We start from the raw sequence: 26,412 nt of genomic DNA, 5'->3' as shown, positions 1-26,412 counted from the left end.
TTGGTTAAATTTATTCCCTTTTCCTGCTAAATGATACCACCTTAGGGTATGGGGTAATACAGGCAAAGTGAAACTATCCTTTCCACCCTTTTTGTGTGATCATTATTGAGTTGTTTCTTCCACTGTAGATACAGCTTTTTTATTGGTTCTTTTTGGTTATACATGACAGTAAATTCCATTTTGACATAATTATACAAGCATGGAATATATCTTGTTCTAATTCAGACCCTTTTTAAATGGACTCCTGAGCTGTTCCAGAGTTATTTTCATTTATGTATAGCTGCCAAAATGTTGCTCTTTGTGCAAGAAAGGGAGGCTAGCATCTCCAACTCTACCATCTTGCTAATGTCATCTGGAAGTAACTCTTTTTCCCAACATCCTTGATAGAATAATATTAGGTGTCTCTAAAGAAGTTCTTATCCAGAAATACTTTATAATAAGTAGTAATACAGCCCTAATTGGTTTTGAAGATCTTACAAAGGAGGCATAAAAGGTTTATTTTCACATTGACTCAAATAAGCAACTTCAAGTGACCTATAGCCCTCATGTAGGGGTTCTCCTTAACACTCTCCTATCTCAGATGTGGATTTGCCCAGACTATAAGAAACCAAGGCACCTGAGCCCTGAATGGTAGTCATGAGACTTAAGGGTCTAGGCTTAACTCTGATGGAATCAGAACTACTCAGAGAAAAGTTGTCCCACAGTTTCCAGGGACTTCCCAGTTCCTCTTACTTTCAGGCACAAATATCAACTCATAGTAATGGACCTTTCAATGAATCTCTTGCCTAGACCCACAGATTTGAGTCTTTACAAAAACATTACCAATTACATTTATTTTGCGGTTATTTGACAGGAAATTAACTCAGTCTTGACTTTGATATAAATACCTAAGGTTAGCATTTGCCAATTGTAATTACGTAACCTCTGTCCATTAGACTTACTTTATTTCCTAGTAGAGACTGTAAAGTCTGTTCCTTCTCTCCTTCTCACCAGTGCTTCTATTATCCTAGTTTGAGAATCTAGTAAAGAGCTCCAAGACAGGATCAAGCCCCAGGGTATGTGATAATTATACACAACATATTTTATTTATTCTATATCAGTGTATCAACTATAAGAGGAAAAACGTTTCAAAAGAATCTAGTGGTTGGGCTGGGGATGTGGCTCAAGTGGTAGCGTGCTCACTTGGCATGTGCAGGGCACTGGGTTCGATCCTCAGCACCACATAAAAATAAAATAAAGATGTTGTGTCCACCGAAAAACTAAAAAATAAATATTAAAAAATTATCTCCCTCTCTTCTCTCTCTCTCTTCTCTCTTCTCTCTTCTCTTCTCTTCTCTTCTCTCTCTCTCTCTCTCTCTCTCTCTCTTCTCTCTTCTCTCTTCTCTTCTCTTCTCTTCTCTTCTCTCTCTCTCTCTCTCTCTCTCTCTCTCTCTCTCTCTCTCTCTCTCTCTCTCTCTCTCTCTCTCTCTCTCTCTCTCTCTCTTTAAAAAAAAGAATCTAGTGGTAAAAGAACTGAACTTTCCTTAACTAGCCATGACTGCTTTGAGCTCCAATTAATGAGACTAGATATGAACTCTTTGATTTCCTTTGATAATTTTTAATAGAGTATATCCCAAGAGGTATATTTTATAAAGTAAAAAAACTTTATAAAACAAAACCAAAAATTTGCTTTAATTTGCCAATATAGCTTTCTGATGCTAATGATAACTAGGACTTGGAGGAATTAATCTCCTCCCTGTCAAATGCTGAACACATACCCAGACAAATAATAATTTCATCATCTAGTATATGAAGTGTTTCATATGTAGCTAATTTTCTACTCCTTTATTTGGATAAAGCTTTCTTTGTTTGACAGCCATTACTATTGTCAATGTAGAACAGGTTTTTGATTTTTAATCTGATAGTTTCTGCTGCCATGACAAATCACCTGTTAGAAAGAACAGCAGAAGAAATAAAGCAGTATTTATTGAGAGCATGCTAAAGTTACAACATTGAGCCCATAACAGGTTTTAAACAGTACAGTCTTTAAACTCAAAGGTCTTACATTTATCTGGGGAGATAAGACATATACCTGGAAAGCTGTCCAATAAAACACAATACAGGATATGTTATTGACCAGATGAGCTGATTTTTAGATTGACTCAGCCGGTAAATTGATATTAAATTGGGTAGGACCTCGGATACAAGACTAAGAACTTTATTCTGTGGGTGATGAATTTCTGAAGGTTTCTGAGCAGGGGATTGATCTGAGAAAAATACTATTTTCAGAAGATGATGAAATGATACTCCTATCAAAGCACACTTTCATTATAGGGCTGAGATTGCTCTAATCCCTGGACCTTCTGAGAGGACTGGTGAGAGCCCTTCTCTTCTTCAGAACTCAAACTCTTCGAGTACATTCTGTATACAAGAGCTCTGGTTCAAAGACAAGAAGTCTTTCACATTAAGAGCTTTGTTGTTTAGAAGAAGCCTCTTTGGGTGATATTCTGTACAATCATCTCCCAGTGAGAGAGAGCCATTGAATCTTGCTTGAAGGAAACCTTACTTTATCATTTAGTTCTTCAGGCCTAATCAGACCTATGATTATGCCTGAGGAACTTTAAATACTGCCACAGAACTTAGGGTCCTAATTTAAATTCATGTTTTATGCCTCAAAAATATACTTCCTTAGGTATCAAATTGCTCTTATTTATTCCCATGAATAATGGAAGTAGGTACAGATAGCTATAGAAAAGCCCTTAGTTTCAGTCAATTCTTTCCATCTTTCCACATAGGAATTCAGAATAAATTGATAATTAAATGAGGGGGGAAGGCTGATTTCCTATGGGCTAGGCTGGTCACAGTGTAGATAGAATTGGGGCCTTAATGATTAGATAGGATATGGATTGGTGGCAAGGAAAGAGACAGAAGATATGAGGAGATTCACTGGTTGTAATTAATAAGACCCCAAACTAAGTGAGGGGGACAGGAAGAAAACAGTTTGGCTCTAGTAAAAGGTTGTACAATAGGGTCCTAGATGGGAACCCACTGAAGTCAAAGAGCTTGTCAACTGCATTTCCTTATTCTCTGCAACCCCAGCAAAACACAGTTGCACATAGAAAATGATGGTTAGCAGCCATAAAGAAGAATGCAATTGTGGCCTTTGCCAGTAAATGGATGGAACTGGAGACTATCATGCTAAGTGAAATAAGCCAATCCCCCCCCCCAAAAAAACAAAGGCCAAATGTTCTCTCTGATTTGTGGATGCTGACTCACAATAGGCGGGTGGGAAGGAGAAGGGGAGGTTCACCAGAATGGATGGGGTGGGAGTGGTGGGTGCGTGAGGGGAAGGTTGGTGATGGGAATGGGAAAGACAGTAGAATGAATTGGACATAACTTTCCTATCTCCATAAATGAATACACGACCAGTGTAACTTCACCTCATGTACAACCACAATAATGAGAGGTTATATGTGTGTATAATATGTGAAAATACATTCTAAAAAGAACATGTATAACTAAAAGAACAAATTAAAAATTTTGAAAAAAGAAAATGATAGTTGGGTTCATTCAGAGGGCACAGCTGTTAGTTTAATGACTATTATGTGCCAGATGATTTTCAGGCTTTGTTATATTTAATAACCATAATCATTTTGTGAGCTGTAAACAAACAACCCTATTCTACAGAAGAGGAAACTCACATTCAGAGAAACCCAAAGTCATACAACTAAGTAAGCAACAGATACTCATTCCTGAGTCCAAACTCTTAACCACTGTACTACCCAGTAGCTCTCCTTTGTGCCTATTTCCTTTTTTGTTTATAGACTTTTTAATTTCCATTCAAAATAAATTATCTCAGTGTCTGTGACTATTTCACCAAAAATAAAAGAATGGAAAAACATAGGGCTCTGACATGGCAAACACTTCCCAGCTTTGCCACTAAGTTGGACTTGAGACTGTGGAAAGTACCTTCTACTCTCTGACCTCATTTTCAATGCCATGGTGTCCAAGCTATCTTCAGCTCTAAGGTGTGATTTTTAAAAAAATATTTTTTAGTTGTAGATGAACACAGTATCTTTATTTATTTATTTTTATGCAGTTCTGAGGATCGAATCCAGTGCCTCACTTGTTCCAAGCAAGTGCTCGACCACTGAGCTACAGCCCCAGCCCTAAGCTGTGATATTTTATGGGCCCATCTAATACTCAGGATTCAGTAGTGAAATTAAATAACCACAACCTGTTATTTTTCGACCAAATAGTTTCTTTCTTTGTTTCTAATTCATATTGTTTGATTTTTTAGCTTGTTTTTTAATATTTATTTTATTTTAATTTGTTATATATTAGAGCAGAATGCATTACAATTCATATTGCACATACAGAGCACAATTTTTCATATCTCTGTTTGTAACACAAAGTAGAGTCACACTGTTCATGTCTTCATATATGTACTTAGGGTAATGAGGTCCATCTCATTCCACTATCTTTCATACCCCCTCCCTTTCCCTCCCTCTCCTCTGCCCTATCTACAGTTCATCTAATCCTCCCATGCTCCCCGCCAACCCCATTATGAATCAGCATCCTTAAATCACAAAAAAACATTTATCATTTGTTTTTTGGGGATTGGCTAACTTCACTTATCATTATCTTTTCCAACTCGGTCCATTTACCTGCAAATGCCATGATGGTGATTCCATTCCCAGTTTTCTTTTTTTAAAAAGAATGCTATTATATACTAAAGGATACTGTAAACTTACATTTTAATATACTTCATGTGTCCTGAAACAAAATATTTTATTCATATATTCTCTATATGCACATAGTTTTTCCCCTTATCACCTCTATCTAGCATTTGGCCACCAGTCTATCAATGACCTATTCTCACACCTGTCATTTGCCTTTGCTCAAGAGTAGTAATTCTAGGTCTTATCCCTGAAAGGATCAAACATAATATACTAGGTTAGGGTAGGGCTACTCCTTTGGGTAAGTAAGCAATCTGCAAGTGACATGATCCCCATGGTCTCTAGATAAGAAGAAAGTATCCATGCCCTTGGCTCCTAGAAAACTCATTTCATACAGTAGTATCATGGATGTTCATTTTACTGTTTTACCTGCATTGTCCAGTCGTAAACTCTGAATTAGTATGTGTTCCTGAAATAATGCAAATCTTTAACCATTGAGGTCAGAAGGCACTTCCGAGGGGATACATCAAACATGGTACTATGGAGGGATATAAAGATAAGTGAAAAGAGGCCTCTGCCCTCAAGAAATTCACAATTGCAGGGAAAGATGAGAAAAGCCCTTAAGTCCAATGCATTTGATTGTGAGCATTTCTATAAAAGTGATGCTATTAATTACATACCTAATGTAGGCTTAGCCTTATGCTAAGCACTGTGTGATACATATGGTGTGTGATTGATGGTTAGTGATGCTTAAACTATATCAATAAAAACGGAAAGGATATGGTCAATACAAGTAAGGTTTTAAGGAAGAGGCAGGACTTCCTTAAATGTGATTAGGGTGGATAACATTAACATAGATGCTAAGAGGAAGGAAATAACACTTCAAGTAAGAGGTACAATGTGAATGGGATAAGAAGACTAAAGAGGCCACCCATTCTGAAGCACATGGTAGGCATTGTGCATTTTGAGCAGTAGTCTTCAGAGAGGTAAGATAAAACCTCATGGTGGAGGGCTTTGTAGACTTGGTGAAGGAAATAGATATTAATGTTATGGTCATGAGTTAATATTGATATAATGAAAGATAAATTTGAGAAATATTACTCAGGTACTGATAATAAGCAGGATGAGTTACAATTTGGATAGATAAGACCTAAAAAGAGCAGCAGGAAGCCCAGTGTGTGTCATAATAGATTCATGAGTAGTTGTAACACTAAAAATGGAGAGGAAGGATCAAAGCCAAGAGACATTTTAAATAACTGGACATAGTCCCACCAACTAGAGAGATCTGGGAGTCATTGGTAGTTATAGGAATTATGGCAGATAAACCCATGAAAGGTGAAGGAGAAAATCAAAGGAGAGAATAAAATTAGAGAAAGTAAAAATTGGGAATCATATAAGCAGTACTGACATGCATCTATGTGGACAAGGAAATGAACGATGAAAGAAAAATTCAGAGGTTCAAAGATAGAACATTAGCAAATACTCATATTTCAGGGTAGGTATGAAAAATAATCTAAATGAGAGATCATTTAGATTATTAATGATCTATTTATTATTATTGATCTATCTATTACTAATGATCATTTAGATTATTAGATTGCCTTATTTTACAGATTAAAAAATAACTGAGTCTGGTTTATGATTTATGTAAGGTCATGAAGTTGTCACAACACAGTGCAAGTTCTTCCAGACTCCACATTGCATCCTTTTCTCTACTCTTCCCAATCTTTGAGAATCACTGGCTAGAAGGAAATGTAAATATGCTGTCATAGTCACTTTACATAGAATCAAGGGTTTATTAGAAACCTAGAATGTTAAAGAAAAGGAGGAGATCTGGGACAAACAGGAAAAAAAACAAGGCAAGCATCAGCATTCAAGAAGACTAAAATGATATCATCCTTGATTCAAGTACTCACCCATTGAATAATGGTGAAATCACTACTGCATAGGCAGCAAAAGCAGATGGGATGGGGAAGTAGTATAAGTACAGATGGCAAAAAAGAGAGGGTGAATTGACTTCCTAGATTGTTCATTTGTCTTCTGTTATGAAGAACCTTATTTTTTAAAAGTATTTGCATTTTCTCAATTTGGTTCTTACCAGGTGAGCCTACCTATGCAGCCTTACCTTAATCTTACCCTGGGAGTAAAACAATGAAGGAAATTGGTAATCATGTTTTTCAGCACAAATATCAGTGTCTGAAAGCACGTGATTTTAATTCAAATAACTGCATGGTGGAAATGTTTTGTGCCAAATAAAATTGTGACTTGCAATGGAAAAAACGTAAAAAAAAATGCACTTAGCAGAATCCTAAAAATCAGTTCTGGAAAGGTTCATTGCCAACCACACCTAAAAAATATTGAGACAACCAACCATTTTCAAGGAGTAAGCATCAAAAGGATTAACATCACTTCTCAGAAGCAGCAAGGCAAAGAAATTTGTTATACTTCCAGAATTGTCTTTTCCTCTGTCAATTGCCTTCTTGGTAGAAACTTGGATAGGTGAGATGAGTTGCATCCTTAAGCACTTTCTGCCTCTTTTTCCCTTTGTTGTACAAATATGAGTTATTCTCTATATCCATCACTGAAGACCTGGTCACTACAGCTGTTTTCTGTTCAGATTCAATAGCAAGAATACTATGAGGCTGGGATTCCAGACAACACAGAATGTTGTGCCTACCATGGGATCATGATTCAAAGGAAAAACATTCTCGGAAGCATTTTTACTTTTCCACTATTCCTAGAAGAAAGCAGCCTTGTGTTTGGAATTTTCCCAATTAACTCACTGGCATGAGGGTTTGCTAACCTGCCATGGCAAAGGTAACCCACCCTGACTGCTTGGCCTGAGTCTTCAGAGATCTCCCAGTTATGGAAGTACTCTGGAAGACACACTAATTTCATAAAAGAAAGTATACCAGGCAGAAACTGTAGGGGATGACCACTGTCAAATTTTTTTATCTCCAAGTGCCAAGTACATTATTATGCTGAATGTATGAAGAAAGTGATTATCCATGCATTAAGCTGCTGATTGAGAGTGTATTTTGCTCTTCCAAAAAGCTGGAGGTCAGAAACAAAAACATTTGTACCACAAATGATGTTACTTGTTAATCTGGGGACTCTTATTTTCTAGAAACCTCACTCCTTTTTAGAAATATACCAACACCTAAAGTACTATAATAGCTATCTCAATTATGTCCAATGGAATAACAGCAAGATAGGGTAATTTTGTGAGTAGCGAGACCCAAAACATTCCATTAAAGTCAGATGATGTTGAGCTGTCATCACAGCTATTTAAGTCAAATACCAGTCATTATTATGGATCAGATAATGCTGATAAATAAAGTAATCTTAGTTCATAGTATAGAAGGCTGATTGCTCTTGGAATGTGAATAGCTGGACTGCTTACAAATGCTCCCATGTAGAACACCAGTCCGTAAATATTTGTAGATATTTGCTGTCTCCAGAGTAGATAAGAAGAAAAAATACCATTGAATGAATAGCTACCCAAATGAGACACAGGGGAATTTGATCACTGTCTTATTCTATTTTCTGTTGCTATAAGAAAATAATTGAGGGTAAGTACTTTATAAAGAAAAGAGGTTTATTTGACTCAAAATTCTGATGGCTGGAGGGTCCAAACATCATGACAACAGCATTCTGGCAAAGCCCCACTAGCTCCATCACAACATGGTAGAGAAACAGAAAAGGAAGTGACCACATGTAGAAGGGGCCAAACACATGGCGTGGTCTTGCTTTATAATAACCTGCTCTTATAAGAACTAACCAGGTAGTGATAACTACAGTATTGCCTTCTGAGTGTGGCACCCCCCAATGACCTAATCAGCTTCCACCAGGCACTGTCTCTTAAAGGGTTACCACCTCAACACTGCCACACCAAGCATCAAGCTTCTAACACATGAACTTTTCAGGAAGAGACTCAAACCATATCCAAATCATAGCACTCACCTTTATTTTTCAATCTTACAGATTATCCAGAAGTCTCATCATCTCTTGCAGTGGAAACAGAAACGTAGCAGTTTTCTCATTTCTGAATCTCTCAAACAGGTCAGTATTTCTAGGGAAGCACATTCAGGGCCACCAGACTGCTAAGAAGTAGCCTTTGGAACATAACTACAAAAGGAATAATTCTCATTCTGGTGAACAGAATGTTAAATTCTTCAATCTCATTGTGCACATAAGCAGATGTTCTACACATAATTTCTCTGTGCAGTGTACTGAAAAAGACTCCTTTTTTCTCTACAAACTCACACTTATGTCACTTGTGCTAAAAGACCCCAGGAGATACTGAAACAGCCAAACATTCCATTCAGGTTATCTACTTTCATACTGTGAATTATAAACCTTGTCACGGTGCATCCCAGGCCTCTGAAATGATATGGGTTACAAATAGGTTCCTTTTGCCTGACTCTATTATGTCAGTTAATAACCTACTCTTACCCACTAACAGGCAAAAAGCATCCTCCCTACACTCCAACCCTCCTAAAATGCTACTAATCTGTAATCAGTGGCAGGCAGCTTTACACACAGGATTCTCTTTAGCCTAGTGAAAAGCTAAACAGACTTCTCTTTGCAGCACTCACAGGTAAATAAACCAAGTGGAATTTAATATTAAAAGGAGATTTTTAGTTATAGAAAAACCATGAAGCTCAAAACTCAATCTAAAAGAATTTCCAATTCTTTTCTCAAGAAAAAGTTATCAATTATTCAGAAGGCTGTCAATCTGCCTGTGGGTTCTGAGGTCTCAATTCTGTCCCTTACAGAAGGTCAGCTATATACAAGTAAAGATACTGTATAAGACTTTGTATATGCCAGTCATTTTGCTGTGTACTTTGTATGTGTTATCTCATTTAATCCTCATGTTAACTCTGTGAGGCAGATATTACTATTCCCATTTTACTTATGAGAAAAATGAGGTGCAGAGAGGTGTTAAACTACTTATCTGAGATTACATGCTAGTAAGTAGCTCACCTAGGATTCCAACCCAAGGCTGACTTCAAATTGTGCTCTTTTCATGATGGCATTACATTTAAAAATCTGACTTGGGCTACTTACTCTCCATCTTCACACATTATCAAAGGTTAAAGGGGCTGGGGTTGTAATTGAGTAATAGACCACTTGCCTTGCATGTATGAGGAACTGGGTTCGATCCTCAGCACCACATAAAAATAAATAAAGGTATTATGTCCATATACAACTAAAAAAAAATTTAAAGGTTAAAGCCAGGCATGATGATGCACACCTGTAATCCCAGTTACATGGGAGGCTGAGGCAAGAGGATTGCAAGTTCAAGGCCAGCCTCAGCAATTTTTCAAGGCCCTAAGCAACTTATGGAGACCCTACCTATAAATAAATAAATAGGGCTAGGGATATGCTCAGTGGTAAAGCACCTCTGGGTTCTCCCTGGTAGCAAATAATAATAATAATAACATTAAAAAGAAGGAAGAATTCGATCTACTTTCTTATCCACAGCCTAGATGAAATGTTTAATATTTAGCTAAGATAATTCATATGCTAGTAGTATCTAGATTTCAGTTATCTATGGTGCTCATCTCTCTTATTTTCTGATTTTTGTATGTTATCAAGGTATTCTAAAAAACCCTATATAAGGGTTAGAGAGTTATCTTTTTAATTTTATTTTTTTAGTTGTAGATGTACACAAATACCTTTATTTTATTTATTTATTTTTATGTGGTGCTGAGGATTGAACCCAGGGCATCACAGTGCTAGGAAAGCGCTCTACCGCTGAGCCACAACCCAGCCTGAGAGAGAATTGTCTTTCTTGTAGGAGTTCTTAAAGCTTTCAATATGCTACTGAATTTTGTGACTCACCAACAGGAGGTTGTAATATTCACTTGAACTAATTTGACTGTTAGATCCTTCCCTTTGTGCAAATCATGGACATTTTTCTTTATTGCAGTATTTATCAGGACTTTTAACATGCTACAGAACATTGTGAATCCCCCAAAGTGGAACAAATTATTTCCCAAACTCATATTACTATATAACACGTTTTTCAGAGCACCTTCAGTGAATATTGAACTATGAAATATATTTTTATATGTTTCATACCTTTTCCATGGCATTTTGTCCAATTAACTGAACCACTTAGTTTATAGAAAAAAAACCACAAAGTTATGTTCTGATAATAATAAAATAGTGTTTGGGCACACAGGAGGGAAGAATTGGAGCATTTTAAAACTTATCAAGAAATGGAGAATTTTTTTTTAAATGTTGGACTGGAAGTGTATAGCTCAGTTGAGTGCTTGCCTGGCATGTGCAAGGCCATAGGTTCAATCCCCAGCACCACAAATAATAATAATTATAATAATAAAAATAAAAACAAAATATATAAATAATTATTACAGTGATATTTATAAAAACTCCAAACTAAAACAACTTTAATGTCTATGAACAGAACAGATGAATAGTTATATATGTTCAAATTATTAAATGTCTATATATTTTCCTTTATTTTATTTTGAAACATATTTTAGTTAAAGAATGAAGGATAGAATGATGATTTACATATGTGCTTGCCATTTAGAGTTAACAAACGCTGACTTTATTTTCATTTTGTCTCAAATTTTTGTGTATAAAAAGAAATTATTGCCATATTTTTACACAAAAATGCAGTGATTCTAGATGATTTTTTTCAAAATGAAAAGGCAAACTCATAAAAACATTTGCAGAATATACAGTGCGCAAAATTAAACATCCATAAATTAGAAAGCTCTTGTAAATCAGTAAGCAATGTTAGAAAATGGACAAAAGATATGAAAAATCAGTAACATATGAATTAAAATGAAGATGCGTGAAAATTGTTCAACTTCACCATAAAAGAATACAAATTAAAATAACCTAAAATAGCAATTTTTGTCTATTAAATCAGCCAGTACTTACAAATTGTGGTACCTAGTATTGGCAAGGACATGTTGAAATAGATGTTATTTTACACTGCTGATGTAAGTTTAAATACATAGATCATTTTTTAGAGTAATTTGGTGACATGTATAAAAGCCTTAAATTGTTCATACAATTTTATCTAGTAACTAATTCCATTTTAGAAATGTATTTTATACTTTTATTTGTGCATTCTAGTTATACATAATAGTTGAATTCATTTTGGCATAATCATACATGTGTGAAATTTAATTTGCTCCATTTAAGTCCCTGGTGCCTCCTTTTTCCAACACCTCTTCCCTCCCCCAATTCCCCTTCCTCTGCTAATGGTCTTCCTTCTATTTATTTATCTATTTGTTTTAATTGGTGCTTTATAGATATACATAAAAGTGGAATTCACTGTGCTATATTTATACATTCACAGAGCATAATTTTGTCTAATTCATTTTAGGAATGTATTTTAATGAAATGATCTGAGCTCTGCACAACTATTTATCATCAATTTATTATAATGGTAAAAATTTTGAAGCAAAACTAAATATCTAGCAATAGAGGAATGGTGAAATATATTGGTACATCATTCTGAAGAAAAATTGTGTGACTATTAAAATAATTATTTGAAGAATAATTAATAAGACTATGAAAAAGCTGTGTGAATGCAGCTTAATTTCATTTTTACATGGTGTTAGAAATTGAACCCAGGATCTTGCACATGCTACCACGAACTCCACCCCAACCCCAAATTCAAAAGTATAATTTTAGCCAGGCCTAGGTGGTACATTCCTGTCATCCTAGCAACTTGGGAGACCAAGGCAAGAGAATCACAAGTTTGAGGTCAGCCTTAGCAACTTGTAAGACCCTGTCTCAAAATAAGAAGTCAAAAAGGACTGGGAATGTAGCTCAGTGGTAGAACATGCCGGAGTTCAATCCGCAGTACCAAATAAATAAATAAATAGTGATATTTTTTGTCAGTTTTATTGAGATATAATTCTCATACTATATAATTTGGACATTTATAATTCAGTGCCTTTTAGTATATTCACCATAACAAAAATCAATTTTAGAACATTTCTTACCCCAAAAAGAATCCCCATACAAATAAGCAGCCACTCCCCATTCTCACCATTCCCACCCCTAAGCAGTTGCTAGTCTACTTTCTATCACTATGGATTTGCCTATTTTGTACATTTCATATAAATAGTATCATACAATAAGTGGTGTTGGGGAGAAAACATTCATAAGTTAAATATCTGATGAGACTTGAATGCAGAACATATGAATAACACATACAATTCAATAATTAAAGGAAAATAACCCAATTTTTAAACTGGACAAAGAACCTAAACAGATATTTTGCCAAAGAAGATATACAAATGAACAAACAACCATTAAACACATGAAAAAAATGTTCAACATCATTCGCCATTAGGGAAACAAATTAAAACCACAATGAGATATCAATTAACATCCACTTGGTGTAGTTACAATGATAAAGATAGATGAAAACAATTTTGGTGAAGATGTGAAGAAATCAAAACCCTGAAACGTTGCTGCTGGGAAAGTAAAATGGTGCAGTCATTCTTGAAAACATTTTGGCAGTTCCTTGAGATATTAAACATATAATTACCAAATGACCCAATAATTCTATTCCTAGGGCTGGGGATATAGCTCAGTTGGTAGAGTGCTTGCCTCACATGCACAAGGCCCTGGGTTCAATCCCCAGCACCACACACACACAAAACCTTCTAGGTATATAACCAAGAAAAATGGAAACATACATCCACCGAAATTTGTATATAAATATTCATAAGATTATTCATTATGTTCAAAAAGTAGAAACAACCCAAGTGTCCATCTACTGATAAGTAGATAAATAAAATATGATATACCCATACAATGAAATATATTTGGCAACAAAAAAATACAGGTTCCAACAGGAATGTGCCTTGAAAACTTTATAAAATTACATTTTAATTTAAAACTTTTAAATATAAAATACATCTATATATATATAGAAAACCACTGAAAGGAAATATGCCAAAAATGTAAGTGAAGTCAAAATTTTGATATGAGTTACCTACATCTTCATCAAGCCTAGGAATTTCAAATTCTCTTGCTAATATTCTTATGCCACTAAATTCATTGCCCTAGTCAACAAAAATCCAAATTCCAGATTCAATCCATCTGTCTCTCTTCTCCAATCCTACACCCAGGCTGCTGAAAACTACCACCAAAAAAATGCATTATAAATATTGATTGCTACTGATTGCAAATATCATGACTGAGATTACAGATGTGTGGCCTCTAGCCTCACTGACCTGATAAGTCTTCATTATTTACCTACTTAGGTAATTCTTAACTACTTATTATTTAACTACTATATAACCATAGATGGTACTTCTGTTCTCCATTAGCCATAGCTTCATCTATTCTTTCATATTATTCTTTTCCTGTATTATAATGAAAGTCCTAACATATGCAGTAATGCTAGATAAAGAAATAAAAGATATTCCAGTTGGAAAGAAAGAAGTTATATATCTTTGTTTGCAGATGACATGATTGTATATGTAGATAATTCAAAGAATCTACAAAACTACTATAACTAATAAGTGAGCTTAGCAAATTTACAGCACACAAGATCAATACTCAAATATCTATTATGTTTTTATATATTAGCAATTTACAGCTGTGAATCTAAGATTAAAAACATAGTACTCCAAAAAAGTTAAATAACTAGACATAAATATAACAAATCTTGGCTGGGGATGTGGCTCAAGTGGTAGCGCGCTCGCTTGGCATGCGTGCGGCCCGGGTTCGATCCTCAGTACCACATACCAACAAAGATGTTGTGTCCGCCGAGAACTAAAATAAATAAATAAATATTAAAAATTCTCTCTCTCTCTCTCTCTCCTCTCTCTCTTTAAAAAAAAATATAACAAATCTTATATAGGATCTGCATACTAAAATCTACAAAACACTAATGAAAGAAACCAAAGAAGACCCAAATAAATGGCAAGACATACCATGTTCATGAGCGAGAAGACTCAAATAGTTTTCAGTTAGTTGGGCACAAAGGTGTACACCTGTATTCCCAACTACTTGGAAGGTTGAGGCCGGAGAATGGCTTGAACCTATGAGTTTGACAGTAGCCCAGAAAATATTGTGAAACTCCATCTCAAAAAAAAAGAGAGATTAATTCTCTCCAAATTGACATGAAGATCTAATTAGATCCCAATTAAAATTCTAGCAAGGTTTTTTATAAGTATGGACAAACCTATTCTAAAATGTATATGGAAAAGCAAAAGAACTAGAGTAGTCAAAACAATTCTAAAGAAGAAAAACAAGGGCTAGGGTTGTGGCTCATTGCCTAGCACATGTGAGGCACTGGGTTTGATCCCCAGAACCGCATAAAAATAAATTTAAAAATAAACAAAATAAAGGTATTAAAAATGACACTGTGTTAAAAAAAAAAAGAAAAGAAAAACAACTGTGGAGCCAACCTAGATGCCCTTTAGTAGATGTTTGGATAAAAACATGTGGCATATATATACACACTGGAATTTTACTCAGCAATAAAAAGAAAATAAAATCATGACATTTGCAGGTAAATGGATGCAGTTGGAGAAGATAATGCAAAGTGAAGTTAGCCAATCCCCAAAAAAACAAATGTCAAATGTTTTCTCTAATATAAGGAGGCTGACTCATACTGGGGTATGGAGGAGGAGCATGGGAGGAATAGACATATTCTAGATGGGGCAGAGGGATGGGAGGGAAAAGAAGGGGGCAGAGGATTAGCAAGGATGGTGGTACATGGATGAAGACACAAATTGGTGTCAATTCGTCAATTGTATACTTTATATCCAACCAGAGATATAAAAAATTGTACTGTATATGTGTAATAAGAATTGTAATGAATTCCACTGTCATTTATTTTTTTTTTAAAAAAAAATCAATTAAAGAAAAACAAAACCAGAGAACTCAAAACTATTCAATTTAGACATATTATAAAGCTACAGGACTCAGAACAGTGTGACATTGGCAAAAGTTTAGGCCCATAAACTAATGGAACAGAATAAAATACAGAAATAGACCCACATAAAGAAGGTCAATTGGTTTTTACACAAATGTGTAATGTCAGTTCATTTGAGAATATACAATCATTTCAAAAGATGGTATTGGAAAAACTGGACATCCTCACACAAAATACACCTCAACATATACAGAAATTAATGCAAAATGGATCATGAACCTAAATAGAAGTGTAAAACTAAACTCTCAGAAGAAAACAGGAGAAAATCTTCTTCACTTTGAGTTAGGCAAAAAGGATTTAGGTGTGAGAATAAAAGAAAAAAATTACAAATTGGATTTCAATAAAATTAAAAACATTTGTTGTTTGAAAAACACTAGTAAGGAAATAAAAAGATAAGTCATTAACTGGAAGAAAATATTTGCAAAAGACATATATGATAAAAACACTATATCCATAATATGTTAAGTGCTCTAAAACTCATTACATATAAATAAGAAAATCCAACATAATAAAAATGCACAAAGTGTTTAAATGCACATTTCATCAGAGAAGATATACAAATGGCAAATAAGCACAAGAAAAGATGCTCAACATCATTGGCTATTATGAAATGCAAATTAAAACCATAAGAAAATTCTATTACACCCTTACCAGAATGAGAAAAAAATTTTAAATATTGCAATAATACCAATGCTAATAGGGATGCAGAAAAATTCAATCTCATGCATTACTATTGGGAATGCAAAATTGTGAAGTTATTCTGAAAATCAATTTGGCAGTTTCTTGTAAAATTAAACACTATATGACTCAGTAATCCTATTACTAATTATTTCCCCTAAAGAAGTGAAACTGTATATTTACAGAAAAGTTTGCATATGAATATTGATAGCAGCTATACTCACAAAAGTCTAAAGCTGGAAAACAAGTCTTTTTGAGTGGGTAAACAAACTATACTACTCAGCAATAAAAAGGAATGAACTATTAATGCTTGCAACAACATAGATGAATCCCAAATGCATTATGCTAAGTGAAAAAAAACTCAGTCTCAAAAGGCTACAATAATGCATGATTCCATTCATATGACATTTTGGAAAAGGCAAAAATATAGGGAGAGAAAACACGTCAGTGGTTGCCAGGGTTAGGAGTGAGGGGAGGCTCTGCATTCTGTGATGACAGTTACAAGATTCTATGCATGTGTAAAAGTTCACAGAATTGTAGACCAAACAAAAGTTAATTTTACTGCATTTAAAATTTAAAATTAAAAAATTAAATCAGGATGGGTGGTATAGCTCAGTGCTAGAGCATTTGCCTGACATGAAAGAGGCCCTAGGTTTGATCCCAGCACTGAAAAAAAGAAAAAACCTTCTCTCCCATTACACTCAAACTTCTTATACCCTCCTTCCTCCCCTCTACCATCAGAAATCTCCTAAAACAATGTCGTCCCAAACTTTGTAGGCTTTCTCCTGACCATCACATAAATCTACTTATTCCTTTTGTCATTTCTTGGTTAAAGACTGTATATATATAAAGACTGATTACTGAATATCTATCTCCAGCCCAGAACTCTCTCCTGAGCTCCAGACCTGAATAACCTTACTCCCTCCAAAAACAAAAAATCAGTTTCCCATTTTTGTTCTCTCTGCTTCACCTCATCCCTTCTCTGATTAATCACCAAGGTGCATTGATTACAATTTCTAAATATTTCTGGAAGCTGTGCACTTTCCTCTATTTTAATTATCATGACCGATAGATCATATGTCTCCTGTATTACTTCAATAGCCTCTTCACTGGTCTGTCTCCAGTCTTGTCCCCTTCTAGTCCATTCTTTGTATTATAACTACAATGGTGAAAAGCTCAATCTTTTTAGTAGCTTTCCTTACTGGTCTTTGAATAGTCTGAACTCTTTACAACTCCTTTCATTATCCAGCCCATACTCCTCTCTCCAGGCTTATCTCTCATTATTCTCAACCCTTAAGTTTCCTCTCCACCAGTCCTATCCACAAACTATATGCTTAAACCATACTGTACTTTGTTCAGTCTCTCAAACATGCCCCTACTATTTTGCATGACTGCGATTCTTTCTTGACAACTCCCACATTTTCCACCCCAGCTCTACTTCAGCTGGCTAAATAATATTTATCCTCTGGTTTCACATTCCACATCACTTATTTAGGATATCACTGAGTAACTCCCACAACTAAACTATATATCCCTTCTGGATGCTATCATAATACTGTTACAAGAGACTTTTGTTTGGTGTTGTAATAGTCTATTTGCCTATCTGCTGTCCACAATGAATTGCACATTCCTTGAAGGCAATGATTATGTCTTGTTGACATTTTAGTATCAGCTAAATGCCTGGCATGGGGTAAGTACTCAGTAAATATTTACTGGATTAATGGATGAGAAGATAAGATGGGCAACAGTCTATAAGATTAGAGGTCACTCTTCTTTTTCTCTTTCTATATTTTCCAAGTATTCTATGATGAAATGTATTGCTTTTATAACCAGAAAATAATAATATGCTTGAATTAATTCTAAAAGTATATTAAGCATACTTGAAAAAGAAAAAAAACTATGAAAAAAATCACGTATAACCCTACCACCTAAAGATAACTTGTTAATATTTTTTTGTATCCTTTCCAGTATTTTATATGGAGATATTTATATACTAGGGATTGAATCTGGGGTTGCTTAACTACTGATTTACATTCCCAGTCCTTTTATTTTTTTTAATTTTGAGGCAAAATTGCTTGGAGCCTCACTAAGTTGCTGAGGCTAGCCTCAAACTTGTGATCCTCTTGCTTTAGACTGCCAAGTTGATGGGGGTGTACTTCCACCCCTGGCTCTATGGATATATTTTAAACATTGAGACCATATTGTGTTCTGTTTTGAATTCTGTTGTTTTCAGTTACACCAAAAGTAATTTTTCAGTTATATCAAGCAACAATTGTTATTTAATCATTTCTCTGCTGTCCAACATTGAGGTTTTATTTAATTTTTATTTATTTGATTTTATTTAATTTTCCAGTATTATGATAAGGCAGAACAGAAATCTGTTCTCCCTCATTTATAACCATTTCTGTAGGATAGGATCCTAGAAGCAAATTTATGTTATGAACTTTTTAAGACTCAATGTATATGGTTGAATTGTTTTCCAGAAAGCTTATACTAATAATAGCTACTTGAGGATATCCTGTATTATATTCCTTTAGTCTGATTTTATTATGTTAATTTTACAGATGAGAAAACTAAGGTTCATTTATACAATTTATCTAGAGTCACCGACTTAACAAGTGGCAAAGCTAGAATTCTAATTTGGAATTGCTCAATTTCAAAGCTCATGTTATTTCCTTGTAGATTTCAAAAATAAGCATTTTTAATTAACAAATTATTACATATTTTCTAAAGAAAATATCAAAAAATCCAAGTAGACGGTAGAGAATATAAAAATATGTTACCTATGAGTCAACCACTTACAACAATTTAGTGAATTTTCTCAGACTTTTATTCCACATCCAATTTGGGGGTTAAAATAACTCTAATTTATGTATTTAATTTTGCATTTCATCCTTTTCAACTTACATTTTCCAGTACATTCCATATTCTTCATAAACATAATTTTAACAGTTACATATTATTGTTAAATGGGTGTTTCCATGTGAATTTTTACTGTTGTTCAGCTCACCTATGAATTTCTTCTTTTTATTCCCAGGACTCACCATCTCTCATGAGGCTTACAGAGTTCAATGTTGGGAACCATTCTCAAAATAAGCCACCATGTTGGATTTAAAGCTTCACAGTTTGAAAGCATTCCATCAAATACTTGCTGTGCAGATGTTTCAGGACTTTACAAATTATTTAATTTACTGACTGCTCTGCAGTTGGTAACAATAACTTCAAGCCAGTTTTTCTTCCTTTCCTATCCTCTCCCAATTGACAAAAGCCTAAATATAAGATATATATCTTTACATTCATCTTGTCAGGTAAAAGGGAATTCAGATGCCTTCTTTGGAATCTTTAATTCCCCCAGAAAAACTATTAGTTATATCTACAAGGGTCTTTTTGGTATTGGGGGCAATCAGCATACATTGGCTGCTTGGTGCATGTGCCTTTATAAACATGTATATGTGCAGCATATCTATACAAAATTCTGCTGTAAAGTTGTAAAAATCAAGGTTAAAAAAGCCTGAGGATTTATTAATCATGCCTTTTCCCTAAATAGCAATTTCAATATTTGCTGAGCTTTGAATCATCCATATATCAAATGTCTCAAATTTGAGAGGGAGATTCAATACACTATGATCAAGGTCCTCAAATTGAGAATCAAACAATAATGTAAAACCTGTTCTCTGTCACAGAGGTTCCTGGAAGCACCACAGCTAATAGAAAAGATCAGATCAGATCAGATCAGATTAGATCAGATCAGACTTCCATTTTATGAAACATAACAATTAGTGTTTTAAAGAGTTTTAATGTCAGGCTATGGTAAAATTCTCTAATTACTTTTATTCATTTCTCTGCTCTCTAGTTTTATTTTAGCTTTTATAAAGTACTGTTATGATGAAAGAAAAATTATAAGCAGCCTAAGTTATGGGCCATCAGTTTTGTAAAGGGTTTTAGGGTGATTTTCGGGTTTAATTACAATACTGTTCAAAGAGTGAAGTTTCACAGCTGACATTAGCCTGAGGATTAACTAAAGATCTGTATTTTCACAGCAGGGGTTAATGTACAGACAGTGATAACTGAACAGTAATATGCCAATCCCCTTTTTTTAAAGCCTCAGTGGTAGCTCAGCCATTAAGATAGTTTATATCCATTTCCCCATTTATTTATAATCAGCCTTTCTTTCAGTCCTAGTGCCTGAATCAATGAGTATGGACACTAATGCTGCTTCTTTATAATAATAATACCTAAGAGTATTGATGTTTTTCATTTTTCAACCAGCACTCTAGTGCCCAGCTGCTGACAATAAAAGCCCCAACTCTTATAGAGATCAGTGGGAGTTAGAGGCATCTTACAGATATCAAGGAATTGAGCTCCTTGTGGGATGGTTAAGTTCACTAAATTATCCTCCCTGAAATCTTTTTGAGTTAAAAAATAGTGTTGCCTATTACAAATAAATCAGTGTTGAGGCACTAATGCAACTGAGACAGTGAGCAATTCAGCTACATAAAGCAATGACAAAACCTGTTAATTTGGACCCCCTCTGTAATTTTGACCAAAGTGAGATTTTTAGCATAAAATAAATGGATTGTGGTCAGCGTTTCATTTGAGAATACTAGGCATTATTAAATCTATTTGGGCCAGGGGCCAGGGTCTGTTTCTTAAACTCAGAAGCTATGAAGCAGCCCAGAAGACTATGCACGCTAGATTTCATGATGAGATCTTACATGTTCAGATGGGAAGGTTTTTCCTTTCCACTCTTCTAGAACACTTTTATTGCTTAGGTTTCTCTTGAAAGCTTATTGGGCCATCCACATGGTTTTATGATGGACAAGTTTGCCTTCTATTCCTATACAAATGTAATATTAAATGGAGTACAGTGGGCCTCAAAGCAATCTTCCCCTTTCCTGTCTGTCATCTTCTGCCAAGAGTTTAGGCAGAGCAGCTACTTTCTATGATTTAGAGTCAGGAAAGGCAACAAGAACTTCTTTGATGCATAGATTGTATTAGCACTCAGCTCTCACAGAAATCAGGTCACAAAAGACAGTAAACTACAGGGAACCTCTGGAAGGGTAAAGCTCAGGGGAGCTATAATGCAAAACTGACTATTTAATGTCTTCAGAAGGCCAAATGATTCAGGGTTTTACCTGAAGGCTTGAGGAAAAAAAGAAACCTTATTCCTATGTTAGTACCTTGATCCCACTAGTTCATAGACTCTGATATTATCCCTATTTGTAGATCATAAGGGTATTGATTACTGTACATAGTCAAATATCTGGTTGATTATTGATCAAGAAGACAGTTTTTTGTTTAATAATTAGCACATGCTGACCTTGCTCCTTTGCTTTCTTTCCTTGGAGTCCTGCCCGATATCCTCTGTGGGATCTCATTTTCCAATTTCTGGTACTCTTCTCCCCCATTTGCAAAATGAAGATACACATTGTTAAGATCCTACAGCCAAAAGGTGCTATGTTAACTTCCTAGTGCTCTTATATGTCTTTAATTTCAGGACTGGAATGAAAAGTTTAACCATGACAGTATTTCTAAACAAACCAAGATGCTCCATTCTTTCTTCTATACTTTCATTGCTGATTTTTTATTGCATAGCTTAGAGTACTTTGTTAATGTTCTTCCATTTGTTCAACAATGTCTTTGGAAAGAGAATGTAAATTATTGTTCCACAATAGGGAAAAATAAATGTAAAATAGATGAAATGCTTCCCAAAAGCACATGGATGTGCTCACAGTCATCATGTCCAATATACAGAGTGATTTGGCTTCGTAGCACTGAAATCACCATGGAACAGCTTAGAGCAATTGGGACAGAAGTACATTCCAGAAGAGTTGCACTTTGTCCGAAATCTTAAGTAAGCAATGTATACAACTCCTATTTTCTAATGCACTATGTGCCTCTTTCCCCCATTGGCCCCATGTGACATGGCATCAGCCAGTGTCATAATCTCCTATGGCATCCATAAGGCCCAGTTTCAGGGCTGCTTTGCCAGAGAAAATAATGTGCTCCCCCATGTTTATGCCAAATTACATGAAGTGCAGACATTGAGGTTAATGGAGATTTAAGCACAATGCTAGCAGGTATGTTTTAAGAATATTGATTATACATTAATTTAATGTATACCTGAAATTTAACAAAGCCCCAATTCATAAGAATATGACAGTATCAAAGCATCTCTCTTTCATCTCCAATCACACATATCTACATAAACACGTATACACACACACACACACACACACACACACACTCCTTCCAAAGCAGGCTGCCTGGTCATCAGGAGCAAATACCTTAAAGGAGTGATTCTAATTCTAAAAACATGTCTAATAATCACAGAAAGTGAAGAACATTTCATGTATACATTCTAAAACCTCACTTTCACAGTGGCTGAGACTCAGTTGGTGTAAAAGATAAGTTCTATGCAGAGGCACAGAGAATATCTAACAAGATTGTCAGACCCTTTCACAAGTCCCATGTTCTCAGAAAATTCATGAGCTCCATCCAATCAGTAGGAAATGGTTGATGAGGTATGGTACATCCACATTTAACCATAGCTGCAATGTGCCATATTAAACTGTAGTCTTTTGCATGTGACTATTATGTAATATAATAATGAATGGGTGGCTCCTAATAGCATGCAGCCCATGACTTGTTTACTTCCCCAAAAGGGCTAGAGCTGTGTCCTGCACAGTGTTCAAAATCATTAAATGTGTTCTTTGGAGCAGCCTGGTACACAGCCATCAGCAGAATGAGTTAAAACATACAATGGATTCAATATATCAGGAAATAGATTCTTAGTAGGAAGTGGCATTAAAGGGAAAAAACAATAAGATAAGATGCATTCAAGGAATAATTGCTTTCACCCTGCTGGCTAAATCAGCAAAGGAACACAGCAGGAAAGCTGGGACTGGGTCTTGGTAATATGTGAAATGTATTGGAGAACCAGAAAAAGAAAGGCACTGGGGACCTCAGCAGTTAAGCTCAAGTTGCCAATTTGCTACAAATCCTTTTTTCCACCAATCTGTTCAAAGTGATTGTATATAGTATTCTTAAAACCATGTGTCTTGCTGCAGAAATACTGACAAATGCTGTCTAGCTTTATCTTCCTATGTCCTTATTAAAAGTATATGCATAAAATTTTTGTTTCTTTTCTATGTTATGGTTTTGTTAAACAACGTTGGCAAAGCCTGAAGTTTTAGACTGCTCCAATGGAAGCATATACGTCTCATGTCATGGTGTATAGTGAAGATTATTCATTCCCAGGCTGATTGGCATGTGTGGTATATAGACTCTTCTGTAACATCTCATCTTCTGAACACCCAGTCCCATGTGTTCAGTATTTCTCTCTTAGTTCCCACATGAATGTGAGTTGGAAAATTAACAGCAATGGCTTTTACATAGAAAGCTGACCAGTCTAATGACATTTAATCATGTTCAGTCTCTGCACAGTCTCACACATTTTTGTCTTTCACTCTGTCATTGTTGAGAACTAAAAAGAAAAAGGAGTTGTTAGGTGTCTAAGAATGATATGAACTATGGTTTGCTTTTTTTGGGGGGGGGCACAAGGGATTGAATTTAGGGGCACTTGACCACTGAGCCACAACCCAAGCCCTATTTTGTGTTTTATTTAGAGACAGGATCTCACTGCATTGCTTATCACCTCACTTTTGCTGAGGCTGGCTTTGAACTCGCGATCCTCCTGTCTCAGCCTCCCAAGCTGCTGGGATTACAGGTTTGCACTACTGTGCCTGGCTCTGGTTTGCTTTTTTTTAAAAATAAATACATATTATACATATTTTCACTTGTTGATAGAACTTCATTTAATTAATTTGTTTATTTTTATGTGGTGCTGAGAATTGAACCCAGTGCCTCACACATGCCAGGCATGTGAGCTACCACTGAGCCACAGCCCTAGCTCCTGGTTTGCTTTTATAACACCAGAAATTATGTTTACTATTTATCTAGATGCATGTCACCTGAAAAAACATATAATGATCCTGAGAAAAGAACACTCTGGCCCACTTGCCTCTAAATCATACATTACTCTCAGAGAAATATTTGAAAATACCCTCAGTAAGTAATCCCCAAATAAGGTTTCCTGTGATAGATGTATTATTTGCACAAAAGTCCTTTACTGACAAAATGGAGAAATTCTCCAATTATCCAGCCAAGAAGGCAGAAGTCATTAGAAATGCAGAATATTGAAAACCAAAGTTTAGAAAAGTCATCTGTGACTATCTGACTAAATAATAATGGAGAACTTAAATCACTTAAGAGAGGCCAAACCCATAGAGATCAGGCTTAACACAAAACCTAAAAGAAATCTTTTATTCCAGTTAAGCTTATTTTAAAAAAAGTGCTTACTTTGTCTTAGGTAGAAACCTCAAATATCTCTGTTGAACATCCCTTTTAATATATTCTACTATATCAGCTACAAACAGCTTTAATTTGCATCACAAACAATGTAAAAAAGACATTCCTATCATACTAGAAACAAAGAACAACTAATTTCTGGATTTTAAAAAAGGCATAAAAGAAAAAAACCTTTGTACAATAATCTTATTTGAGTTAAAGTTACCAAGGAAATTCAAGGCATAGACATTTAAAAAGAAACTTTATAGATATTAAAAAGATATATGTATAAAGCTTTATACAGGAACATGTAAACATATTGACAAGCATTTTCTTCATGTTATAAGAAACAGAATTTTTCAAATCTAATTTTCTCACCATATGCGGTGACATTGAAAAACTAGTCAGTTTCTTTTCGAATATTAAAATATTCTCACACAGTAGCACATTTCAGTGTTTAGACTACCAACTCTAGAGGGGTGGAAATTTTATGATAAAAAAAGTACATTTGGGGGCTGGGTATATAGCTCAGTTGTAGAGCATTTGCCTGGCATGTGCAAAGTCCTGGGCTAAATCCCCAATACCACCATCCCCCCCCAAAAAAAGTATATTTGAAAAATCTTTTTCTTCATAAGCCTTAAATGAAGTACTCAAATCAATTTTACAAATGAGCACAATCTCAAACTCTTATCCTGACAATGCTCTAATATGTCTTGCTCTTGCATGTCTAGACTTTCAATGAAAACAAAACAGTTCACTGTACAGGGAAAACAAAAGTTTTACTATTGGAACAATAGGAATGTAGGTTATAAATTAGTAAAAAAAAAAAAAAAAAGAAAGAAAGCCATTAAGTTATTCTTACCAATCTAAGTCACACCTGGACAATTAGAGTATGTGGTTCCAAGGGAACAAATACAAATACAAACCTGAAATTGCTTTTGAGTCACAAAAACTATATGTATGTCAGACTACTGGATTCTGAGAGTTGAGGGTTCTATAAGATGTAAAAAATCAAGAGGGAGAAGCTGGAGTTGTAGCTCAGTGGTAGAGCACTTGCCTAGCAGATGTGAAGCACTGGGTTCAATTCTCAGCACCACATATAAATAAAATAAAGGTATGCATCCATCTACTAGAAAAAAGTATTTTTAGAAAAACAAAAACGAGAGCTGGAGTTATGGCTCAGTGGTAGAGCACTTGCCTAGCATATGTGAGGCACTGGGTTTGGTCCTTAACACCATATATAAACAAATGAATAAAGGTATTTTTTTAAAAAAAAGAATAGCAAGATGAGATAGGAAATAATATTGTTAACCTATTTTCCTTGATTGTCATTTCCTCTAAATTGTGAAGCCTTCTATTTTTTAGATAAGTATTTTCTTTTTTATTTATTGTTTTTTAATAAATGACAGTGGAATGCATTACAATTCTTATAACATGTATACCGCACAATTTTTCATATCTCTGGTTGTATATAAAGTATGTTGACACCAGTTCATACATGTACTTTGGATAATAATGTCCATCACATTGCACCATCTTTGCTAATCTCCTGCCCCCTCCCTTTCCCTCCCACCCCTCTTCCCTATCTGGAATTCATCTATTCTTCCCATGCTTCCCCTCCCTACCCCACTATGAGTCAGCCTCCTTATATCAGAGAAAACATTTGGCATTTGTTTTTTGGGGATTGGCTAACTTCACTTAGCATTATCTTCTCCAACGCCATCCATTTACCTGCAAATGCCATGATTTTATTCTCTTTTATTGCTGAGTAAAATTCAA

The 26,412-nt window shown here is 35.1% G+C and overlaps 1 protein-coding gene across 2 annotated transcripts in view; it reads left to right on the top strand.

The window, feature by feature from the left end:
* Zdhhc15 (zDHHC palmitoyltransferase 15) overlaps positions 1 to 23,418 on the top strand; it is a 94,437-nt gene extending 71,019 nt beyond the window's left edge. For both annotated transcript variants that reach the window (XM_005337490.5, XM_040281766.2), the window contains exons 11-12: positions 8,643 to 8,720; positions 19,322 to 23,418. In XM_005337490.5, the coding sequence (XP_005337547.1) occupies positions 8,643 to 8,689 (47 nt within the window). In that variant the 3' untranslated portion in view covers positions 8,690 to 8,720; positions 19,322 to 23,418. The remainder of the gene's footprint in view (positions 1 to 8,642; positions 8,721 to 19,321) is intronic.
* The last annotated feature ends 2,994 nt before the right edge of the window (positions 23,419 to 26,412 follow it).

This window comes from Ictidomys tridecemlineatus, chromosome X, assembly GCF_052094955.1.
Source record: "Ictidomys tridecemlineatus isolate mIctTri1 chromosome X, mIctTri1.hap1, whole genome shotgun sequence".
In the NCBI taxonomy this organism is placed as follows: Eukaryota; Metazoa; Chordata; class Mammalia; order Rodentia; family Sciuridae; genus Ictidomys; species Ictidomys tridecemlineatus.
Note: the sequence above shows the minus strand (reverse complement) of the source record. Positions and strands in the feature narration are given on the sequence as shown.